At 45.2% G+C, this 23,305-nt stretch overlaps 1 protein-coding gene across 2 annotated transcripts in view; it reads left to right on the top strand.

The window, feature by feature from the left end:
- Positions 1 to 23,305, top strand: part of CDH4 (cadherin 4) — a 1,019,548-nt gene that overhangs the window by 792,771 nt on the left and 203,472 nt on the right. For both annotated transcript variants that reach the window (XM_029611832.1, XM_029611831.1), the window contains exon 5: positions 21,359 to 21,514. In XM_029611832.1, the coding sequence (XP_029467692.1) occupies positions 21,359 to 21,514 (156 nt within the window). The remainder of the gene's footprint in view (positions 1 to 21,358; positions 21,515 to 23,305) is intronic.

The raw sequence follows: 23,305 nt of genomic DNA, 5'->3' as shown, positions 1-23,305 counted from the left end.
GTAACACCAGTTTTTAAAAATGGATCAAGGGGTAATCCAGGAAATTACAGACTAGTGAGTCTGACATCTGTGCCAGGCAAAATGGTAGAAACTATGATTGAGAACAAAATTGCTGAACATATAGATAAACATAGTTTAATAGGACACAGCCAACATGGATTTAACCAAGGGAAGTCTTGCCTCACCAGTTTGCTACATTTTTATGAAGGTGTGAATAAACGTGTGGATAAAGGTGAGCCAGTTGATATAGGGTATCTGGATTTCCAGAAAGTATTTGACAAAGTCCCTCATGAGAGATTTCTTAGGAAATTAGAAAGTCATGGGATAGGGGGCAGTGTCCTATTGTAGATTGGGAACTGGTTAAAAGACAGAAACATAGAGTAGGGCTAAACGGTAAATTTTCCCAATGGAGAAAGGTGAATAGTGGAGTGCCCCAGGTTGAAAAATCACAAGACGGTTGTGAGAAATTGCAAGAGGACATTGCAAAACTGGGAGACTGGACGTGCAAATGAAATTAATGTGGACAAGTGCAAAGTGATGCATTTAGGGAAGAGTAACCCAGATTATAGCTACACAATGCAAGGTTCCACATTAGGAGTCACCATTCAGGAAAAGGATCTAGATGTCATTGTTGAAAATACATTGAAATCTTCTCAGTATGCAGTAGCAGCCAAGAAAGCAAATAGAAAGCTAGGGATTATTAGGAAAGGAACGGAGAATAAAACAGAGAATATCATAATGCCTCTGTATCGCTCCATGGTGCAACCTCATCCTGAGTACTGTGTGCAGTTCTGGTCACCACATCTCAAGGATGATACAGCAGAATTAGAAAAGGTACAGAGAAGGGAGACCAAGATGATAAAGGGGATGGAACGATTCTCCTATGAAGAAAGGCTAAAGAGGTTAGGACTCTTCAGCTTGAAAAGACAGCTGAGGAGAGATATGATGAGTGGAGTGGAACGAATAAACGTTAACCGGTTGTTTACTCTTTCAGAGAGTACAAAGATTTGGACATACACAATAAAGATATGTTTAAAGCTAAGAAGAGAAATTTATTTTTTATTCAATGCATAATAAAGCTCTAGAATTCATTGCCAGAGGATGTGGTGAAATCTATTAGTGTAGCTATGCTTAAAAACAGTTTAGAAAAGTTCTTGGAGGAAAAGTCCATAAACTATTATTAAGGTGGAGTTGGGGAAATCCACTTCTTATCCCTGGGATAAGCAGCTTGGAATCTCTCTACCTCTTGGGATCCTGCCAGTGCTTGTGACCTGGATTGGCCACTGTTGGAAACAGGATATTGGGCTTGATGGTCTGATCCAGTATGGCAAGTCTTATGTTCTTATGTTCAAATTAGCTGGAACACTCAGGGTGGATGTTTAAACAAAAAAAAATGTTTACTGTCTGACTTGATCAGTTGGCAGAAACACACTTTCTCCTAGTTACATACGTAAATCATCTATTTATTTATTTATTATTTATTATTGGTTTTTATATACCGCCGCTCATCAGAGATATCATGTCGATGTACATAGAACAAAATCCGCAATAGCGTTTTACATAAAACAGTAAGAAAACAACTGAGAAAACTTTACATTAAAAACGGTTAAATGCAATAACAGCAAAACAATTTATAAAATATAAATAGATATATAATGATAGTATTATATAATGTAGTTATCACATTACAATTTATAACAGAGTCAAGGGAGAATAAAGAGGGGCAAAGGAAGGAGAGAATAAAAAATTTGAGTAGGGGAGGAAGAGAGAAAGGTGTGAGGGGAAGGGATTATATACAAGTGGGGCTGCAAATGAGCAAATTCTTCAGTTTTATAAATGGAAAGGAAGGAGCTAGGGTGAAAAAGGTAGGAAAGAGCCTAGTGTTGGCTATTGTAAAGAGGAGGTGTGAGAGGTTAGAGGAAAAAGGGGGTGTCGTCTTCAGAGTCTAAACTTAATGGAAAGGAGAGAGAGGAGGTAGAGGTAGAGAGGAGAGGGAAAAGGGGGTAAAGCAAGAACATGTGCAGATCATGTGTAGGCTTTTGTGAATAGCCATGTCTTGAGCTTTTGTTTAAAGGTTTTTGGAGACAGTTCCAGGCGTAAGTCAGTAGGCATGGAATTCCATAGCATAAAATCCACCTCCACATTGATCTTATTATTTATTTAATTTCTTTTACTATAGAGCCTCCTTGCATGAAGGATGATCTGTGTATGTCTCTCTTGGTATTTGCTCCCAGGTTATCCACCTTTTCAGGGGATGGAAAGGACGGTGCCCAGGGGTGGAATGGGGTAGATTTAGTAGTTCTCCCCGTGGTGCACTGCTGGTCTCCACAATCTCCAGTGCTCTCAGTCTTGATTCTTCCAGAGTAGAGGCTCCTGTGAGGAGTCTCCAGTCTCTCTTCTCTATGCAGATGAAATCCTTAAAACCCGCCTCAACTCTCTGAAGATACACTGGAGCCTTCAGGTTGAACATTGTGAAACTTACACAGCAGGCAAAAAATAAAACAACAAAATCCTCTCCTTTCTCCTGGGCATAAAAGAAACTTCCTCCTGGATCAAAACTTAACAGAGCCTCCCAAAATCTCAAACACAGAGATGCCAGGCTCCCGCCACTGGGTGGGAATTAGAAAAAATGGTTTTCTGTCTTCCTAGCCATTCCCACCTCAAGGGGTGCATCCCACCCTGAGGAACCAGCAGGGGGACCAGCAAAATCTTCACTGAGAAACACCCCACCAGGCACAGAGTTTGGACCAGCGATGTGGTATCTCGCTTCCTATCCTACTCCGCAACAGGCTGGACTCGAGGCTGAACAGGAATAGAAGGAATGAAGAAAAAAAAAAGATCTTTTCACGTCAACGTCCAAACAAAACTGCCACACTGATCCCAGGCATCACCTGCTCCTCGCCAGGCCGGAGCCTCCCACATCAGCAGCCTCCAGTCTGGCTCACACCCGCCTCACTACAGGGCATTAGAACCCCGTCTGTAGCGGGGTCGCTACATGTCTACAAGGATGTCCCAAACTTCTGAAACTCCCCCAACCTGCTGTCATTAATGAGGAGGACTTTATTATAGGGGTAGAAAGCGGGGGGGGGGGGTGGTGATTTAACCTGCTGAAATGTGTTTAATGGGGTCCACAGGCAAAGAAACATAAGAGGCGAATGACACCGTAATGATAGAGACATTCAAAGGCCTTTCTGGAGATTTTATTTTAGATATTGGGAGGGTGAATGGGACCCATCGGGGGGGGGAGAAGGGTCTAACTTGTTAGATGTGTCTTGTGTATTACTGTTTGTAATCCACATTGAAAGGGCTCACGACCATGGAATTACAGAATCTAAATCTTTTTATTACATGAAATCATGCTCAACAAGCAAAGCTTTTTCAGAGGAAGAAGGCTCAGGTTCCAAACGGGTTCGATCCCAGGAGCAACATTGGGAAAATATTTCTTCATGGAAAGGGAAGTGGCCTCTCAGATGAGGTGGTGGAAGCAAACCCAGTAGCAGAATTCAAGAAAGCTGGGGAAAGCCCAGAGGATCCTTCGTTTATTTATTTATTTATTTAGAAAATCTCCTAGGCGCACACTCCACAGACCGCAGCGGCATCAACTGGGCAGACTAGACGGGCCTTGCGTTCCTTATCTGCCCTCATAGTTTCTGTTTCTTTATCCTTCTGTGAAGCCGGGGGGAGTTGAGAGGTTGTGTGAAAGGATGATATTGTTAATGTTTCACTTGACTAATCCCAATAGTAAGGCAGTAGATTTCGACCAGGCTTGGCCCAGTTAATGGGCATTTTCTGATGAAAGAACTTCCAGTAATGGGAGTTTCCCCGATAATGGAAAATACTAAGCCTTTTTTTTTTTTGCATGTGTAAGATTGGACTTGATATGTTGTGTTTTGGGGGTGGCAGGGGGAGCGCTCTGTTGGTGGGATAGGAGTTGAATTTAGTAGCTGGACTAGTGGATTATCCCTCCCACTGAGAATAGTGTCGTTTGCCTGACAGTTCTAAATTGCTGTGTATTAATTGTCAGAGATGTATTTCACTTCACTGTTGCTGGAGTTGATTTTTGTATCTTTGTTTTGTCATGAACTGTTGCAGATCGAGCTTCCATTTGACAGCGGCGGTATATAAATATAACATGGCGTGACAGGGTAGAAGTATTTTGCCAGATAACAGAACATGGGCCAAAGCCCATGATTTTTTTCCGGAACATGGGACCCTGCAGATGACAGAACTGTGGATATAAAGTGTTTTGCCGTGGCACTAAAGCGAATCCACTGGGCTTTGTGGAGGCTTCACCCGGACACTGCCATTTTGAAGCATGGATGGTGCTTCCAGCCTGTGAAAATTCTGCAACACCTGCACCAAGCTGCAGCCCTGGCTTTCATTGGTGGCATGGGAGACGTGGATAAGGGGGGAGGGGAGGTCACGAGAACCTCCCACGGCAGTATGAGTTAATAGAATTTCAAAGGCTTTGCACCTGTAAATTATTTTTTTCAGCCTGATCTTGAAAGAATTGTAATTTCCGTGATTTTGCTTACAGTTTTCGCAGGCAGGTTTTACAGTTGACTGTACATAATTATGTCTTTCAGCCGTAAGCGCTTACAATCTGCTTACCTCAACTCTTCTGCCTGAAACTTGTCAAGCGAGCGGCACTGAACGAAGGTGGTGCCCAACCCACAGCGCCAGCTCAGAGATGAAAACATCAGTTAATGCATCAAAATTCACAGCAGAATGAATTGAGAGTGCAGCATAAAACGCATCTACCTCTTAAAACTGTGCTGTCCCTGGAGTTATAGCATAAATGCTTGTCTCCTTTCAGCATCTCCTTCTGAGGACCAGAAAGCGCTCTTCACTTTCCAAGTCGCTGTGTGAAGAGAGCGTCGTGTTAGCATGGGACGGTGGAGTGGCAGAGATCATTTTGTTAAAGTGTAGGGTAGCATGGATGCCCCTATTATATAACTTCTTTATCAGATGTGATTAGTTTTCCAGTTAAATAATGCTTTTTTTTTTTTTTTAATGCACGCTCCCCAAACAGAAAACGCAACTTGTAAAGCTCCAGCCGTGCCTCCTCTCCCCGTGGGATCATTCAATAATGGCCTTTCGGTTCCCTGGCAATGTCATGAACAGAACGAATGGGGGAAGACAGCCTGAGCTTCGCAGTTCATGTCCACCAGACAGTAGTTGGCAGGGTAAAAAGACATCTTTAACCGGTTATAGGGTAGCAGGAGCTTGCATCATCAACACAAAGGTCACACGAGGGTCTCAGCTTTACTAAATGGACTCTAGCACTGTCATGGCATTTGCTACAAAAATGTTTTAAATAATGTAATTATACGAGCTTAGGAGAGCAACGGGCAGCAGCAGAGAGAGGATTAGCTATGTTGCTCATTCCTGTCTGTCAGGCTAGCTTTGTTAAAGTCTGATCCACATACACTGTATTAAAAATGTCATTGTTATTAAAGGCATAATAATGGTCTCCACAATCAGATCCTTCTTTTGCATTTATTGGGCTCTTCACACAACAGAAATCTAGATAATGCAGCCCAGGCATTGTTTTACAGAGCCATTTCAAGCTGCTTGTGTCAAAACAAAGGCAGCAGGTCCTCTGTCTTTCTGAAAGATGCTCTTTTTTGAGCTCTGGAATCGTGCTGTCAGGGTCAGGACATATACTATCAGTCGGTAAATGTTGCATGAAGTCTGATGCAGCAGGACCCAACTCCAGCAGTGACACATTGGCCCAAAAGTGGGGGAACAAGTCATTCATGGAACCGCAGAAGATAGCTATTCTATAATTGCATCCCGCCTGACTTCTGACCTCTCTCCCCCCACCTCCGTCATCTACCCCAGTGCTGCCTAAGTCTAACCTGGTGGCTTCCTCTTTCATATACTCCGTCCACCCACCCACCCCTATAGACTGCTGGGCACGTACCGGAGCCCCCATAACAGTATTTTCTGCTGTAAATCAGACTTCCCATTCCTTTCGGAGCTCGTTTCATAAAACGAAATGCTAACAGAATTTCAGGTCAGGCGTTCTCCTGCCCCAGTCACTAGCTCACACTACCTCACTACATGCCAGACTGTAGCATCTGTTAGAAGGTTCCTGTAGCAAGACTTAGACTTTCAGTAGCGCGTGAACAATCTTTGCCATTCAGTAGAAGCAGTTCTGCACCGTGAACGTTGTGAGAGCAGAGCTGCCTGGCTTCAGCACCTCACAGACTGTGGTACTGGAGAAGAAAGGAATTTTTTTTCTTTTAATACTACAACGTAGGGAAAAAAAATCTGTACAGAACTCTGGCCTGCAGCAGATCTGAGTACTTCTCCTCACCCTTAATTTGGAGCTGAAAGCTTGTAGCATGGTCATGGGATATCAGCCCTGTCCTGTTTTTACAGCAGCAAGAAGGAAACTGCTCTCCGGTAAGAGTTTGCATAGCAGGAGGCTGCTGCAGAGTGAGGCTAAGAGCACAGATTTCAGATCAGGGAAGTAAGATGACGGGGAAGAGAAGATGCAGGTTGGGGGTGGGAGACAGTGTTTTTCTTTTAGATTGTGGGCTAAGCAAATTCCTTCTGTTCTTTTTTGGACTTCCAGTTCATCAGACCCCACCCGAGCGGTGCCATGAACCTTCATCGATGGCTACCGTCTCCTCTTTCACCTTCTCCCCTCCCACAATGTTAGGTAAGGGGGCCCGGGCCTCAGCTCCTTTTGGAACCCAGGACGCATGCACACTGAATCCCTTAGTCGCCAATGTGCAATGTCCGGGATTACCTTTCATTTCTCCACCCTCCATCGGGACCAAGAGTGCTGCCAGGGTGACACCCCCAGTCCCTGCTGACCCAGTGAACAGAAGCCTGGTCTACAAATCCAGTCCAGGTCTCCCATGTCTTAGCACCTGGTCGTACTGACACTAGAATCACGGTGCCTGTAATGGTACATGGAACCTGCTCTGAAGAGAGAGCCGTGTTAAGCAGAATGCCACAGGCTATGTAACTGTTTCTGTTCAGTATCTTTGTGAGTGTCATTATGGAAGGGATAGAAGGTAAAGTTTGTCTGTTTGCAGATGATACTAAGATCTGCAACAGAGTGGACACGCCCAAAGGCATAGAGAGAATGAAACGTGAATTAAGAAAACGTGAATGGTGGTTGAAGATATATGACAGCTGGGATTCAATGCCAAGAAGTGCAGAGTCCTGCATCTGGGGTGCAGTAATCCAAAAGAGCTGCATGTGATGGGGGATGAAGGGCTGATGTGCACAAACCAAGAGAGACCTTGAGGTGATAGTGTATGGGGATCTGAAGATGATGAAGCAAAATGACAAGACGATAGCTAAAACCAGAAAAATGCATAGAGAGAGGAATAACCAGTAAGAAAAAGGAGGTGATAATCCCCTTGTACAGGTCCTTGGTGAGGCCTCACCTGGAGTACTGCATTCAGTTCTGGAGCCCATATCTCAAACAGGACAGAGACAGGATGGAGGCAGTCCAGAGAAGGGCGACCAAAATGGTGTGGGGTCTGTTTCAGAAGACCTATGAGGAAAGGATCTCAATACGCACACCCTGCAAGAGAGGAGGTGCAGGGGAAACATGAAACAGACTCTCAGGTACCTGAAAAGTGTTAATGATGCACAAACATCAAACGTTTTCCATTGGAAAGGAAACTGTACAACTAGGGCTAACAACTCAGAAGCAACTTAAGGAAATATTTCTTTACAGAATGGGTAGTGGATGCCTGAGATGTCCTCCCAAAAGTGGCAGTGAAGAGGAAAACTGTAAATTAATTCAAAAGAGCATGAGATAAACACTGTGGATCCCTAAAAGTTTGAGATAGGTTATCCTCCTCTTCATTTCCTAAGTTAATTTTAGGTGTAACATTTCTGCATGGGGTAACCTACAAAGAGTGGCAGTTACTACCTTTAACAGAAGGCATGGGGGTGACCTGCACGGAGCAGCAGTTACTTCCCTTAACAGAAGGCATGGGGATAACCTACAAAGAGTGGCAGTTACTACCTTTAACAGAAGACTTGGGGGTAACCTGCACGGAGCGGCAGTTACTAACCTTAACAGAAGGCTTGGGGGTAACCTGCACAGAGCAAGCAGTTACTTCCCTTAACAGAAGGCATGGGGATAACCTACAAAGAGTGGCAGTTACTACCTTTAACAGAAGACTTGGGTGTAACCTGCACAGAGCGGCAGTTACTAACCTTAACAGAAGGCTTGGGGGTAACCTGCACGGAGCGGCAGTTACTAACCTTAACAGAAGGCTTGGGGGTAACCTGCACGGAGCGGCAGTTACTAACCTTAACAGAAGGCTTGGGGGTAACCTGCACAGAGCGGCAGTTACTAACCTTAACAGAAGACTTGGGTGTAACCTGCACAGAGCGGCAGTTACTACCCTTAACAGAAGGCTTGGGGGTAACCTGCACGGAGCGGCAGTTACTAACCTTAACAGAAGGCATGGGGGTAACCTGCACAGAGCAAGCAGTTACTACCCTTAACAGAAGGCATGGGGGTAACCTGCACAGAGCAGGCAGTTACTACCCTTAACAGAAGGCATGGGGGTAACCTGCACAGAGCAGGCAGTTACTACCAAAAGAAAGCTGCTGGGCAGCTTGGATGGACCTTTTGGCCTTTGTCTGCGGCCATTACTATGTTACTCTGTTAGATCATCAGGCCAGCCGCAACTCATTAGACAAGAAACTCACAATACAATTAATTGTATGCCAGCAGCCTGTAGAGGAACCAAAACACCACATCTCAGAGATAGCGTTCATTATTTAATGTTGACTAATTGATGGCTGCTACTTAAATTGTGTTTGGAGTTTTCCACTAATGATACCTGTGCTGGCAGGTAACAGCACTTTCCGTCTTGCTGTACTCTCTGCTTTGTAGTAATTATTTTTCAGATGATTGGTAATTGAAAATGTCATTATCTTGATAATTTATTGCTGACTGGTTTATTAAAATTATGCAAAATATCTTGACATTTGAAGAAATGTCTTGTGTACTTTTAAGTAATTTTTCTGACAAACTGAAGTAATTTGCTAAATCACAAGAGTACTCTCTGCTGGTGGTCATCATCAAACACACCGATTCTGCTACTGCTCATTTATGTCTTTTTAATATACTAAAGTGGCCCTCTGTCATCTCAGATCAGTGGAGTGTGCTGCACTAATAACACTGACAAGGTGCTGGCTTACCAAAGGAGTGCACACTGCACTGATAACACTGACAAGGTTCTGGCCTACCAAAGGAATGCACACTGCACTGATAACACTGACAAGGTGCTGGCTTACCAAAGGAGTGAACACTGCACTGATAACACTGACAAGGTACTGGCTTACCAAAGGAGTGCACACTGCACTGATAACACTGACAAGGTGCTGACTTACCAAAGGAGTGCACACTGCACTGATAACACTGACAAGGTGCTGGCTTACCAAAGGAGTGCACACTGCACTGATAACACTGTCAAGGTGCTGACTTACCAAAGGAGTGCACACTGCACTGATAACACTGACAAGGTGCTGACTTACCAAAGGAGTGCACACTGCACTGATAACACTGACAAGGTGCTGGCTTACCAAAGGAGTGCACACTGCACTGATAACACTGTCAAGGTGCTGACTTACCAAAGGAGTGCACACTGCATTGATAACACAAGGTGCTAGTTTACCAAAGGAGTGCACACTGCACTGATAACACAAGGTGCTGACTTACCAAAGGAGTGCACACTGCACTGATAACACAAGGTGCTGACTTACCAAGGAAGCACACACTGATAACACTGACAAGGTGCTGGTAACACTGACAAGATGCTGGTTTACCAAGGAAGCACACACTGCACTGATAACACAAGGTGCAGACTTACCAAAGGAGTGCACACTGCACTGATAACACTGACAAGGTGCTGGTTTACCAAAGGAGTGCACACTGCACTGATAACACTGACAAGGTGCTGGCTTACCAAAGGAGTGCACACTGCACTGATAACACAAGGTGCTAGTTTACCAAAGGAGTGCACACTGCACTGATAACACAAGGTGCTGACTTACGAAAGGAGTGCACACTGCACTGATAACACAAGGTGCTGACTTACCAAGGAAGCACACACTGATAACACTGACAAGGTGCTGGTAACACTGACAAGATGCTGGTTTACCAAGGAAGCACATACTGCACTGATAACACAAGGTGCAGACTTACCAAAGGAGTGCACACTGCACTGATAACAAAAGGTGCTGGCTTACCAAAGGAGTGCACACTGCACTGATAACACTGACAAGGTGCTGGTTTACCAAAGGAGTGCACACTGCACTGATAACACAAGGTGCTGGCTTACCAAAGGAGTGCACACTGCACTCATAACACTGACAAGGTGCTGGTTTACCAAAGAACTGCACACTGCACTCATAACAGTGACAAGGTGCTGGTTTACCAAAGAACTGCAAACCGCACTGATAACACTGACAAGGTGCTGGTTTACCAAGGAAGCACACACTGCACTGATAACACAAGGTGCTGACTTACCAAAGGAGTGCACACTGCACTGATAACACTGACAAGGTGCTGACTTACCAAAGAACTGCAAACCGCACTGATAACACTGACAAGGTGCTGATTTACCAAGGAAGCACACACTGCACTGATAACACAAGGTGCTGACTTACCAAAGGAGTGCACACTGCACTGATAACACTGACAAGGTGCTGACTTACCAAAGAACTGCAAACCGCACTGATAACACTGACAAGGTGCTGGTTTACCAAGGAAGCACACACTGCACTGATAACACAAGGTGTTGACTTACCAAAGGAGTGCACACTGCACTGATAACACTGACAAGGTGCTGAATTACCAAGGAATCACACACTGCACTGATAACACAGAGGGGCCGATTCACCAAAGGACCGGCTGAGGCTGGGGATAATGTAGAAGCAGCAGACTGGATAGGCCATATGGTGTTTTTCTGCCATCATGTTTCTCTGTTTCTGTTCACTGCTGCAGGGGGAGGGATCCCCACCATCGCACAGCAGTGATACCTGCTGGTCGGATTCAGGGGGCATATATGCTCCTGATGCTAAAGGTTGCATTGAAAAGGTCAGCCAATGGAGCTGCCAGAACTTCTCGTAAAACCCTCCGATGTAACCCATCTGGCACCATTGCTTTATCTACTTTGAGTTTAGCTAGCCCCTCATAAACACAATGTCCTGAAAATCATTTGAGGTTTGCCTTGCTTCCAGTCCTCCTTTCAGTGCTCCTACTTCCGACCCTTCCTCCGAGCACACGGAACTAAAATACTTCTCAACAGTTGTGCTTTCCGTCTGCCAGGCTCCTCCTCTTCTTCACTTTTAAGTCCTTCAATGCCACTTTCGCACTTCCTTCTATCACTTAAATATCTAAAAAAAAGCTTTGTTCCCTGTTTTACCAGGTGCAGCCATTTTTCTTCTGCTTGCATCTTCACTCTCCTGACTGCTTTTCCAGATGTTGTTACTGTCTTCTTTTTCCTATGGTTTCTTCTGGTCTCGCTCGTTTCCATGTGGACCAGGCCTGGCTAGTATCCCGGCTCCTATCTCGGTCTTCACCGACTCCATCCCCCTCTCTGAGAAGGCGAAGGCTACCCTACTTCCTCCAAGGAGGGTGCTCGGAGGGTTTTTAATATTACACAGGACAGGATGTGCCAGCAGTGAAGGAGGAAAGTCGCTAGGTAGCGTTGGGGATCTGCTCAGCTAGCACGGGCCCCAGATCTGTGATCCAGGGGAGAAATATCCTGTACACCAGTGGTTCTGAAACGCATCCTCAAGGTCCCCCAGCTGGCCGGGCTTTCAGGATATCCGCAGTGAAGTATACATGAGAGCGATTTTCAGACGTTACCACTGTTGCGGATGTTCTGAAAAGTTGACCGGCTGGATGTCCCCGAGGACAGGCGCAAAGTGCACGGATGCCTTTCACATGTGGACTTCATGCTGGTATGTTGCCTTTGAAAATTATCATGAAGTATGGATGACAAAGGTGTCCATGTAGCAATGCCGGTGCAAGGATGTCCAGCTGCCCTAGGTGGTGGTCTCTCTCTCTCTCTCTTCCCGACCTCCCCCCCCCCCCCCCCAATCACATTATCAGTGATCTCACCTATCCCTGCATCGTACCACGTGGCTCCTTCCCTTTTCAAGCATGGCGTCCTCACATCGACCTAAGGTGCTCGCCCAGTCTCCCTAATATGTCCCACTGGCCCTGGCATGTAGAAAGCCCCTGTTATTTTGTGTAGGTGGCCCCGGAGGTTGTGTATGTGTGCTATTATTTACCTCTCCCCACCTCAGCGTGCCTCTGGGAATGCTGCCTCTCAGCCCGTGCTATGGAAGACCACTCTCGGACTTTTAGCTGCTCAGAAGAGGGCCTTGAAAATTGCCCTGCACACGTTTAACTGTTACCTTAACGTGCATGCCTTGAGTTCATTTAACTCAAAGATTAATCTTGGGTGCTGAAGGCTTTTGAATGCTCTCATGAGGCACAATAGGAGGCTGTTCATATTATACCATATGAGTCTCTGCGCTACAGACTGGTCATGTTTTTCTGATTGTTTGTTTGCTGGTTTACAAAAGATTGCAAAACAATTGGGAGCATTTTGATGATCTATGAATCATCAGGAAATGAACAGCGCAAGGGCTGATTTAATAACAATCTTTTATGGGGCTGCGGAGAGGTAAGACTGAGACATTCAAATAACCTGAAATTAACAAGGCAGACTGGAGGGAAGGAGGTCGGGGATACTCACAGAATGCACTCGGAATCCCAATGCTTCTGTTAAAAATGCTTCCTCATGAACTGATTGCAATGCTTGGAGAGGCTCCTGTTACTTTCTAGGAGGCTAAAGAAGTGAGTGGAGAAGTTTAATGGCTGCCTAATAAAATTTATGTTGCAGCTCAACCACTGAACCTATCAAGAAATAGCCAGCACCAAGCTGGGTTCTGTGGGCCATTGACCCAATGGGCTCCTTAAAACTGGTTGCAGAGTCCCAATCCTCCACTCCCATCTGGGGAGGAGGGGCTTCATGCAAGGCAGCATTGGTTGAAAGAAAACAGGAATCCCAAGTCTGCCTTTTCAGCGGGATGAGAATAAAGATTGGGGGGGAGGGGGGGCGGAGAGCAGTGTGAATTGTAAATGGAAGATGGACCTTGCAAGCTCCCGAGCGCTGCACTTGTTAGTTGTTATAGATGGCTGCACTTAAGTGAAACTTATTAAATCAGCAGTCATACAATACAGACCATAATTGGAATGCAATCTCAGGGCTTCTTTCTGTACATTTTTGGCCTGTGAGCCAATGGTAAAAAAACAAAATGGCCCAGTCTGCCCAGCAAGGTTTTCAGCCATATATCCCACCCCCTCCCCCTCCTGGAGGCGCACCTATGCAGTTGATTTTCCAGACTTGCCAAATGAATATACATGAGAGAGATTTGCATACAATGAGTCTCCAATATATCTCAATCTATGTCATGCAAATTCACTATGGATATCCTGAAAACCTAACTAGCTAGGTGCAATTCCAAGAAAGATTGGGAAACACTGGTTAAGGGTTCTGTTAAGGGTAATAACTGCCACTCTGTGCAGGTTACCCCCAAGCCTTCTGTTATGGGTAGTAACTGCCACTCCGTGTAGGTTACCCCCAAGCCTTCTGTTAAGAGTATTAACTGCCACTCCGTGCAGGTTACCCCCATGCTTTCTGTTAAGGGTAGTAACTGCTGCTCTGTGCAGGTTACCTCCATGTTTCTGTTAAGGGTAGTAACTGCCGCTCTGTGCAGGTTACCCCCATGCTTTCTGTTATGGGTAGTACCTGCCACTCCGTGCAGGTTACCCCCATGCTTTCTGTTATGGGTAGTAACTGCCACTCCGTGCAGGTTACCCCCAAGCCTTCAGTTAAGGGTAATAACTGCCACTCCGTGCAGGTTACCCCCAAGCCTTCTGTTAAGAGTAGTAACTGCCACTCTGTGCAGGTTACCCCCATGCATTCTGTTAAGGGCAGTAACTGCCACTCCGTGCAGGTTACCCCCATGTTTCTGTTAAGGGCAGTAACTGCCGCTCCGTGCAGGTTACCCCCATGCCTTCTGTTAAGGGTAGTAACTGCCGCTCCGGGCAGGTTACCCCCATGCCTTCTGTTAAGGGTAGTAACTGCCACTCCGTGCAGGTTACCCCCATGTTTCCATTAAGGGTAGTAACTGCCGCTCCATGCAGTTACCCCCATGCATTCTGTTAAGGGTAATAACTGCCGCTCCGTGTAGTTACCCCTGTGCCTTTCTTAGAAGTACAAAACAGTTATTTCGTTAGTTCCATTTTCCCTTCACTTTTCCCAAATAACCGGCCAGGCTTCTGCATTCAGTTACAGGAAACCTCATGAGCCCTTGAAAGTGACTGGGAGGCTATTTTTTAACGAGCTCTACGTGTGACGCTGTAACACATGGACTTTGTACAACGTTTCCAAAAGGAAATACCCCACATTCTCTCTCTTTGAATATCCACGCGTGTGAAGTCTGTGCGCGTTGTAGGCATTCTGCACCTGTTCCTTCTGTGGCCTGCAGAGGGAGCGGGGGGGGGGCATGGAACGCTGGTTTCCTCCCCCAACCTAAACACGCCCACGCACCCCCCTCTCTGTCACGCATGTTCCAGGGCGCGCTGTACGGCAGCCATGCAGTCCTCAGGCAGGCCCCTGGGTAAATGCCTTTGAAAATCGGAAGATACCGGCGGCAGCCGCTGAGGGTGCGGCACGACAGGACCGTTCTGGCAGTAACATTTCCAGTGTGCGTGTGCAGCTCTCTCCTCGGCTTGCTGATTCTGTCAGCTCAGGTGGGGGACGACGCAGACGATATGTTTTTGGTATTTAAATGACTTCATAACGGGGGGGGGGAGGGAGGAAACAATTCCAACAAGCAAGAGAGCTGCAGTCTCGGAATTATATTACGTCTCAGACAAGTGCGTGCTAGGGAGTTGTTGTTATACCCTGTCCTCATGGTGCCTTTTAAAGCTCAAACTGTAACAGTAGGTCTTGATTTCAGTGAGACTAGAAATGAACGAGATAATAGTGGTGTTGGATGGTGCTACCTGTCCACCCTGCCCTGGAAGCTGAATAGGCATTGCTCAGTCCCTGAGGTGCCTGTTCTAATCTCCGCTGACCACGGCGCAGCACCATTCACTCCATGGGAAGATTCTGCTGGCAACCGTCTAACGTTTCGCAGAAGCAAAATGTAAGGAACCTTTTAAACCCTCCACACAGTGAACACATCCGGCACACTATTGTGGTCCTCCTTCTCCCTGACTCCTGCAGTCATGAAGCAGCTTCTTGTGAATTCCTTCCTTCCTTCCGGGGCTTTGTCCAGACAACCTCAGCAAATGGAAGCAGTGGTTGAAATGCAAGCATGCGATTGGCAGCCCAAGGTGCAATTAGCCATTCTTTTCTCCGAGAGCTGTCATTGTAAAAATGTGTCAGGCCGTAATTTAGAAAGTCGGATAACAAATAAACGGGCCGATACAGTAAATGTTGCGGGAGAGCGGGCGAACGCCCGCTGACCTGTGCGCGCGATTCTGTATTCAAATTAGGGCGCGCGTCCCTAGCGCCTCCTTTTTGACAGGAGCGGCGGCTGTCAGCGGGTTTGACAGCTGACGCTCAATTTTGCCAGCATCGGTTCTCAAACCCGCTGATAGCCACGGGTTCGGAAACCGGACACCGGCAAAATTGAGCGTCCGGTTTTCAAGCTGCAGGCCGATTTCAAAATTTTTTTTTAACTTTCGGGACCTCCGACTTAATTTCACCATGATATTAAGTCAGAGGGTGCACAGGAAAGCAGTTTTTACTGCTTTTCTGTGCACTTTCCCGGTGCCCGGAGAAATTAACGTCTACCTTTAGGTAGGCGCTAATTTCTGAAAGTAAAATGTGCGGCTTGGCTGCACATTTTGCTTTCTGAATCGCGCGGGAATAACTAATAGGCCCATCAACATGCATTTGCATGTACTGTACTGTACTGTATCGGCCTAAAGTTAGCTGGATAAATTATTCAGCATGCTGAAAGTCCTGCTGTGAATATCAGCAACAAAACTTTTCCGGCTACATGAGGCTGGCTAACTTTTAAACCTAACCAGCTGTGTGAGCACATGGAGCCAGAGAGCTATAGTCAAAGAATAGAGCCAGTTAAACTATGCCTGTCAGCCCGCACCACCACCCCAGCGTAATCAATGCTGGCCCTGCTTGCCAGTCCACAAAAATTAACCCTGCGGGCGTCACTCCCCCTTCCCATCCCCAAAATTCAATGAATAAATGCCATAATTACTGGCGTTCAGCAGGAGGGCACCTCCCCACTCTCATACCCCATCACACCCGCCGCCCCCCCCCCCCCCCTCAAACATTTTTCACAATTTTTTGTGCCGGTGCATCAGACTTGCATACACCCACACAAAAAAGGTCAGTCAGAGGTTATTTTCTCCCCCTCCCCCCCCCCCCCCCCCCGCACACCATAATCCACACATTTCAGAGACAAAATGTTTTATTGGGGGATAAAGCACATACGCATGTGAAAAACACAACTGAAATCCAGTTGGATAAGCCTCTGCCCACCTGAGCTGAGGCTTCACGGAAGCCCCTTTGGCTCCTCCAACGTTGCCCACCTAGATTTGTCAGCGTTGGACCGTTCTTCTTTACAGAACTGCCGAAGCTCTGTCAAGTTCTTTGGGGAGCACTGGATAGCGATTTTCAAGTCATGCCACAGATTTTCCATTGGGCTGAGGTCAGTGCTGTGACTGGGCCACTTCAGGACATTTACCTTTTTTTGTTCCTTGGCTAGTCTAGTGTAGCTTTGGCTGTGTGCTTCGGGTCGTTGTCCTGCTGAAAGGTGTCCTGGTTTCAGCTTTCTTGCAGATGGCAGCTGGTTTTCCTCAAAGACTCTTCTGTACTTTTCTGCATTCATTGTCCCTTCTATCCTGATGAGAAACATCCCCATAGCATGAGGTTGCCACCACCATGCCTCTCAGTAAAGATAGTATTCTCTGTCTAAAGTGCAGTGTAATACACTTTCCATTCAGGCCAAAAAAGTCTGTTTTTGTTTTGTCAGACCACAAAACGTTTTGCCAATTAATAAGAACATGAGAACATAAGAAATTGCCATGCTAGGTCAGAACAAGGGTCATCAAGCTCAGCATCCTGTTTCCAACAGTGGCCAATCCAGGCCATAAGAACCTGCCAAGTACCCAAACACTAAGAAGATCCCATTCTACTGATGCAATTAATAGCAGTGCAATAGAAATGACGACAGATAAAGACCAAATGGTCCAGTATGCCCAGCAAGCTGCTTATGCTTGTAACAGCCGCTCTGTGTAGGTTACTCCCAAGCCTTCTGTTAAGAGTAGCAATGGCTATAGGCTCCCCTACAGGTTCCTGTGAAATATGCAAACAGGGTTCAAGGTGGGCTTTCTTAAGTAATGGCTTCTTTCTTGTCATTCTACCATACAGGCCAGATTTCCTGGAGTGCTTGGGATATTGTTGGTCTTGGCCATGGAAGCTTGAAGCTCTTTCAGAGTTGCCATTGTCTTCTTGGGTTGTCTCCCTGATCAGTCTTTTCCTTGCTAAGCCATCCAATTTGGAGGGACGGCCTGAACTAAGCAATCTTGGTGTCCTGTATCTTCCACTTCTTAAAATCAGCTTGACCGTGTTCCAGGGGATATTCAAGGACTTTGTATTTCTTTTACACCCATGTCCAAATCTGTGCCTTTCCACAACTTCATCCCTGAGTTCTTTTGACAGCTGCTTTGTGCTCATGGTTGGGTCTTTGCTTTGAAATTACCACCCAGCAGAGAGAACCAACAGTGAATCAGTGTTACGCATTTGGTATGTGCTTTTGGAGCAAATGGTTATACCAGAGTTTTAAGCATTTAGGATAGCTACAGCAGTACAATGGAGGTGGTCTCGTATCCAAGTAAATCCATGTTTTTATTTCTACTTCATTTTCTAGGAATTCCGGAATATATTTGTCATTTTTTTACTTGGTAGTTATGGATGTATGGAATAAAGGCTAGTTTAATACATTTTGCTTCCAGGCTATAGGGCTCCAAAATGTGAATGTTTTGGAGTGTGTAGACTTTCTATAGCTGCTGTGTGTGTAAGATAGGTGGGTTGTATTGTTCTACATGTGGCTAACGTTGAGGAGTTACAATGGGCCTGAAATGTGTGGTGACCCCATAGGATTACCACTAGATGGCCCAGGGGTGTACCATTTCTGGAACAGACCTCCAGTGAGGCTGCTGGAGTGGTCATAGATCAGTGTGGCAGTGTAGACTTTGTTTGGAGTTTGTGGAAGTAGGAACGTTTTATTGTAAGAGGTTTTTGCCTTCTCAAGGGACCAGTCCTCCTGGTTTGGAATCCAGGATAAGTGGGAGGCTCAGTCTCTTCCAGGGCCCCACCTGTCTGGCTGGGTTGTCTCAAGAGTCGGGTTCTTGAGATTTTGATGATTTTTGGAGTTTCTTGCAAGGCTCTTGATTCTTGGCCTGAAAAGAGATTACAGGGAAGTCCCTTTTCATGAGGTGGCCAAGCTAGGGAAGGCTCTGCCTGCTCTATATCACTTTTCTGTGGACGGTAGCTGGTGGTAACCTGGTACAGGAGAGTTCCAGATTTGGACTGTTGAGTAAAGACACTGCTTCTCATGGATCTAGGAGGAATGTTTTTGCTGCCGCCCTTCCTGCCGAAGAGTGGGGAACGTTGGAAGAGCTGCTTGTTCCCTGCTGCCTGGACCTTTCATCCGAAAAATCCCATTTGTCATTCTAAAAAGGAAAACCGTGAGTAAGATTTTCTTACATCACAGTTAGAAGTGGGGACTGTTTGAGAGCCTTCTGAATTCTGGTATTTTGCAAAGTGTTTCCATCCATAAGTAGGCTTCCCCTGCCCATCTGGGAAGGTTGCTTGGCTATGCCCTGGAACGTGAGTTTCTCCTAACCTATCTACTGAGGGATACTTGCACAGATAAAGAGAGTTGGAGAACAGATACAAGAACTGACTGAGTCAAGAACTGGTGTATGTAGTGCCACATGGACTGCCATTCTTGAGAGTCCACTTGCATCCTTTCTATAAACAAGGAAGAAAGAACTCCCCAGGACAGAGAGAGAGAGAGAGAGTGTCACCCCTATGCCTTGGGCCCTGGAGGAGTATCCTGACTCTGGGGCTGTGGAAGTGAGTGTGGATTTAGGCCTAGGACTCTGTGTGACCCCTGCCTTTCTGGCTCACTATCAGAAGAGGGTTATAGTTGTTTATCTTGTGGATATAAAGAAGTGATCCTAGTTCCTCTGATCACATTCATTTTATTTGTTATCATCATTATGATTTATGTTGCACATAGCAGGTGTACACAGCACTGTATACACTCATGGAGTAAAGCCAGCAAGTGCCTTACCCCTGCAGACTTTGCACTCTTTCTTCTTTTTATCATATTTATACATTAATAACAAGAAAAATAACTTCTTGTTAAGAAAAGTGAACAATAATAGGAAACAAACAATGAGGATAATACAGAAAGAAGAAAAAAAATCACAAAAGTCCACAATATTTGCAGAAGGTAGATCAAAAAACAAGGAAAATCTGAAGATAAACATGGAGAAATAAATGGAGCAGCTTATTGAATTACCAGTGTATAACTGTTAGAGAAAGGTACCCTGCCGTATGCCCAAGAAAAAGAAACAAAGAAAAAGAATTTCCACGCATTCGCGGAAGGAGCCTTATTAAAAAGAAAAGCAGTCAATTGGGCAGGTTCAGGGAAAACATATTTAACATTGCGATATTTTACTAAACACTTAGCTGGACATTTTAAATAGATCATTGCACCAATCCGTAACACTTGAGGTTTTAATAAAAGAAATTGCCTTCGTCTCAGGTGAGTAGCACGAGCTACATCTGGGTAAATCTGGATCTTACAACGAAAACAACAACTCATCTCTGTGTTTGAAGAATAATTTCCTAATCCAGTCCTTGTCCGGTTCCAAAACCAAACCAACAACCAATGTAGCCGCATTGACCTGAACTTCGCCCGTATCCTCAAGGAAAGCCGTAAGATTCCCAATATCTAAGGGAGTTAGATGAAACTACAGCCCCAACTGGGGTTGACGACATCTCTCTAGGAGGAGGTAATAATAAGCACGAGCCGCCGGAAGAAGAGATTCCACTGGAATTTTCAAAATCTCAATCAAATACTTTGGAAACATTTCTTTAGGAGATATTGAATCAATCTTGGGGAAATTAATCAAACGAAGATTTTTGGCTTTGGTTATTTTCTCAAGAGATTCAAGTTTCCTGTGAATAGAAGTATTGTCCTTTATTAAAATAGTAGCATGTGTCTGTAACTGCGCCACGTTTCGCTCTGCTACCGCCATTTTCTTAGAATATTCAGCCAAAGCTTTCTCTTCGGAGGCAAGACGCAGGTTTAACATTGGTAACAATCTGTGAGGACAAAGCTCTCCCCAAACCATCGGTAGCCAGCCAAATAGTTTCCAAAGTAAATACGTGCGGTTTTGGGAGCGAGAAACCACGCGCTGCGGTCGCTCCCAGAATGGGCAAAGCACCTTCCTGTGGAAAAGTTCATTCTTGGGCATCTGAATGGGGAGGCTCGAGCGAACTGACTGCAATGCCCCCACCACCGTCAGACGTTACCCCAGCTGGTTAGGAAAACGGAGGTTCGTAAAATTGAGCGTTCGTTTTCCTAACCCGCACTGGCAGCCACCTCTCCCGGGCGCCCGCTGCCGAGGAGGCGCTAGGGACACATAGTTTCCACTAGTGCCTCCTTTTTACCGCGTCGGCCCATTCAGACATTACAACGGGCGCCCCGGAGAGGTGCATCGGCGCGAGTTAGGAGAGCGTGCGCTCAATCAGCCTTTGTTAATAAACGTTTTTAGTAAAGCTCATGGAAAATAATAAAGAAGTTTGTTGTTCCTGTTCAGACTGTGTAGCTGAGTCTCAATGATGGGCCTTTACCACAACTAAATAATATGCATATTAGGGATGTGAATCGGATCCGATATCGGATCCGATTCACATCTCTAATGCATATAGCCATCTATCTGATGACGGCTTCTTTAAATGATAATTATACCATTTTTTTTCCTGTTTCCTGCTTTGCCATCTGCTTTGCCATCTGCTTACATCACTTCCTTCTCCTTTACATGTCACTTTCTTGTTCAAAGATGACCAGTAATCTTTGTTTTTCTGTTTCCAAGTTTACTGATCACTTGTTATGCTCGGTGCTAATTGTTCCTCCTTCCTGGTTTAATGGTTAGCAATTTCATAACTTCTTTTTTGTTGTTGTTTTATTGATTTCTTTCAACTAATTTTATTATTATTATTATTATTTGTAGATTCGCTCAGACAAGGACCGAGAGAATCAGATCCGGTACAGTATTACTGGAGTGGGAGCTGACCAGCCACCTATGGAAATCTTTAATATTGATCCCATAAATGGCCGAATGTACGTGACCAGACCTCTGGACAGAGAAGAGAGGTCTTCATACCATGTAAGCAGAAAGAAGCCTCATTAACTTATTATTTTAATAAATTGAGTAGAATGAGCATAAAATTCTGCACTAAGACCACCAAGCCAGTTTTATCTTTAGGAGAGACAAAGCAGATGATGGCAGATATAGACCACAAGGTCCATCTGCTCATGCCTGATCCAGTGCCGGCAGAGCCCACCCCCCACCTCGGGTTCCAGCCTCTCATCCTCTGACCTTTTCCCAGGATCTTTTGAATTCTGTTACTCTTCTGGCCTCCATCACCTCCTCTGGGACACTGTTCCATGCGTCTACCACCCTTTTTATGAAGAAACATCACTGTATCTGATTAAATGCCTAGCAAAAGTCTGCTTAAAAGTTTGAGCTGAATTAACTACAACTTCCTGGCACCTCATGCCTGACTAACTCTGTATTCTTTAAGCCCGGTGTGTAACCATGCTGTGCCTTCACTGACTCATAAAGGGAGCAGAGCTTGCAAAAGCCTCACCTACAACTTGTTGATTGACCCTTATTTCTCCTATTACGATGAAATTTCATAGCATGGAGATTTGAAATTTCTATTAGTAAATTAAACGTTTATCAGTAAATTGAAACACTTTAATGGTTTTACTGACAATAGCTAAAAAAGCTCCCCTGATTTATAAGAAGGCCAAACGTGTCTTAAATTGCATTACTCAACACCAAGAAGTGAATCTGTCAAGATACGACTCTGAGGCCTAGAGGCTGAGCCTGTTCTCTCTCTCGGATCATCTGTTGAATTAACAGCATGCAATGCTGCTGTTTCCATCCAGAAGACGCAGTTCAAATATCACACTTTTTAAGTATTTCTCGGCTTCATTCCTCTGGGTATCACTTGTTTTATTTCCATGAGAAATCATGCTGTTGCAGCTCGGCACAGCCCCTTTATTCTGCTCCTTCTCTACATACGCCAGGCACGGCGGCAAGTTACCGGAATTCTGCTAACGTAGGATGTGTGAAGCAGCTGGTCGAGCTGTCACATGGGACTGGCTCGCGCAAAAGTGATTTTTTTCTTAACTAAGGAAAATGCAGTCGTTAAATAACTTTCAAATCCCCTATTGAATGTCATCCATTTAATGTATGCATTTTATGAATATTCCATTTTATCTCTGTGCCCCAGGCTCCCTGTAAATGCAAATGCTTTGGCCGTTGTAAGATATTGTGAGTGAGGGAGCCATTGCAGTCCGTGCTATATTCAAATTACATCATAATGTTCAATAGTTGATTGTTATTGTTCTATGTTCTATGTAAAAAAACCCCAGTCTAATCTACCAGACCAGGGCAACCTTTTCGTTACTTGTAAACCGGACTGATTTGTATTGCATACAGGAATTCCGGTATATAAAAATTAAAAATAAATAAATAAATAAATGATGCATGCTCTAAAAAAAAAAACAGGGCATGAGGGGCCAGGAAGTGCTTATTGCGCTAACGGCCCAAATTTAATAATAATGACCTTTTGGATTTACTAATGTGCTGGAAGACATAATTTCCAGGCCAAGTTGAAGAACATGCCAGACAATCCAGACAATTGATAATGTCGAAGAAAAAGCAAAATTCTTGCAGATGCTGAAAATAAGATTCTTTAAAGCTGTCTATGTTTTGCTATAGCAATGTTGTTTTTCTTTTCATTGATGACTTCCTTGGCAAAAACTTGAATGCAGCAGGTTGGGCTTAATTAAAGCAGAGGGAAAGCGGGGTGCACTAAGTATTCAGCTGCAACTTAGCTGGCACCCATCTGGGTGCCGGATCTTAATGCAGGGCAATTTTAGTTCT

This window comes from Rhinatrema bivittatum, chromosome 8 (genome assembly GCF_901001135.1).
Source record: "Rhinatrema bivittatum chromosome 8, aRhiBiv1.1, whole genome shotgun sequence".
NCBI lineage: Eukaryota > Metazoa > Chordata > Amphibia > Gymnophiona > Rhinatrematidae > Rhinatrema > Rhinatrema bivittatum.
This window is presented reverse-complemented; position numbering and strand designations above follow the sequence as displayed.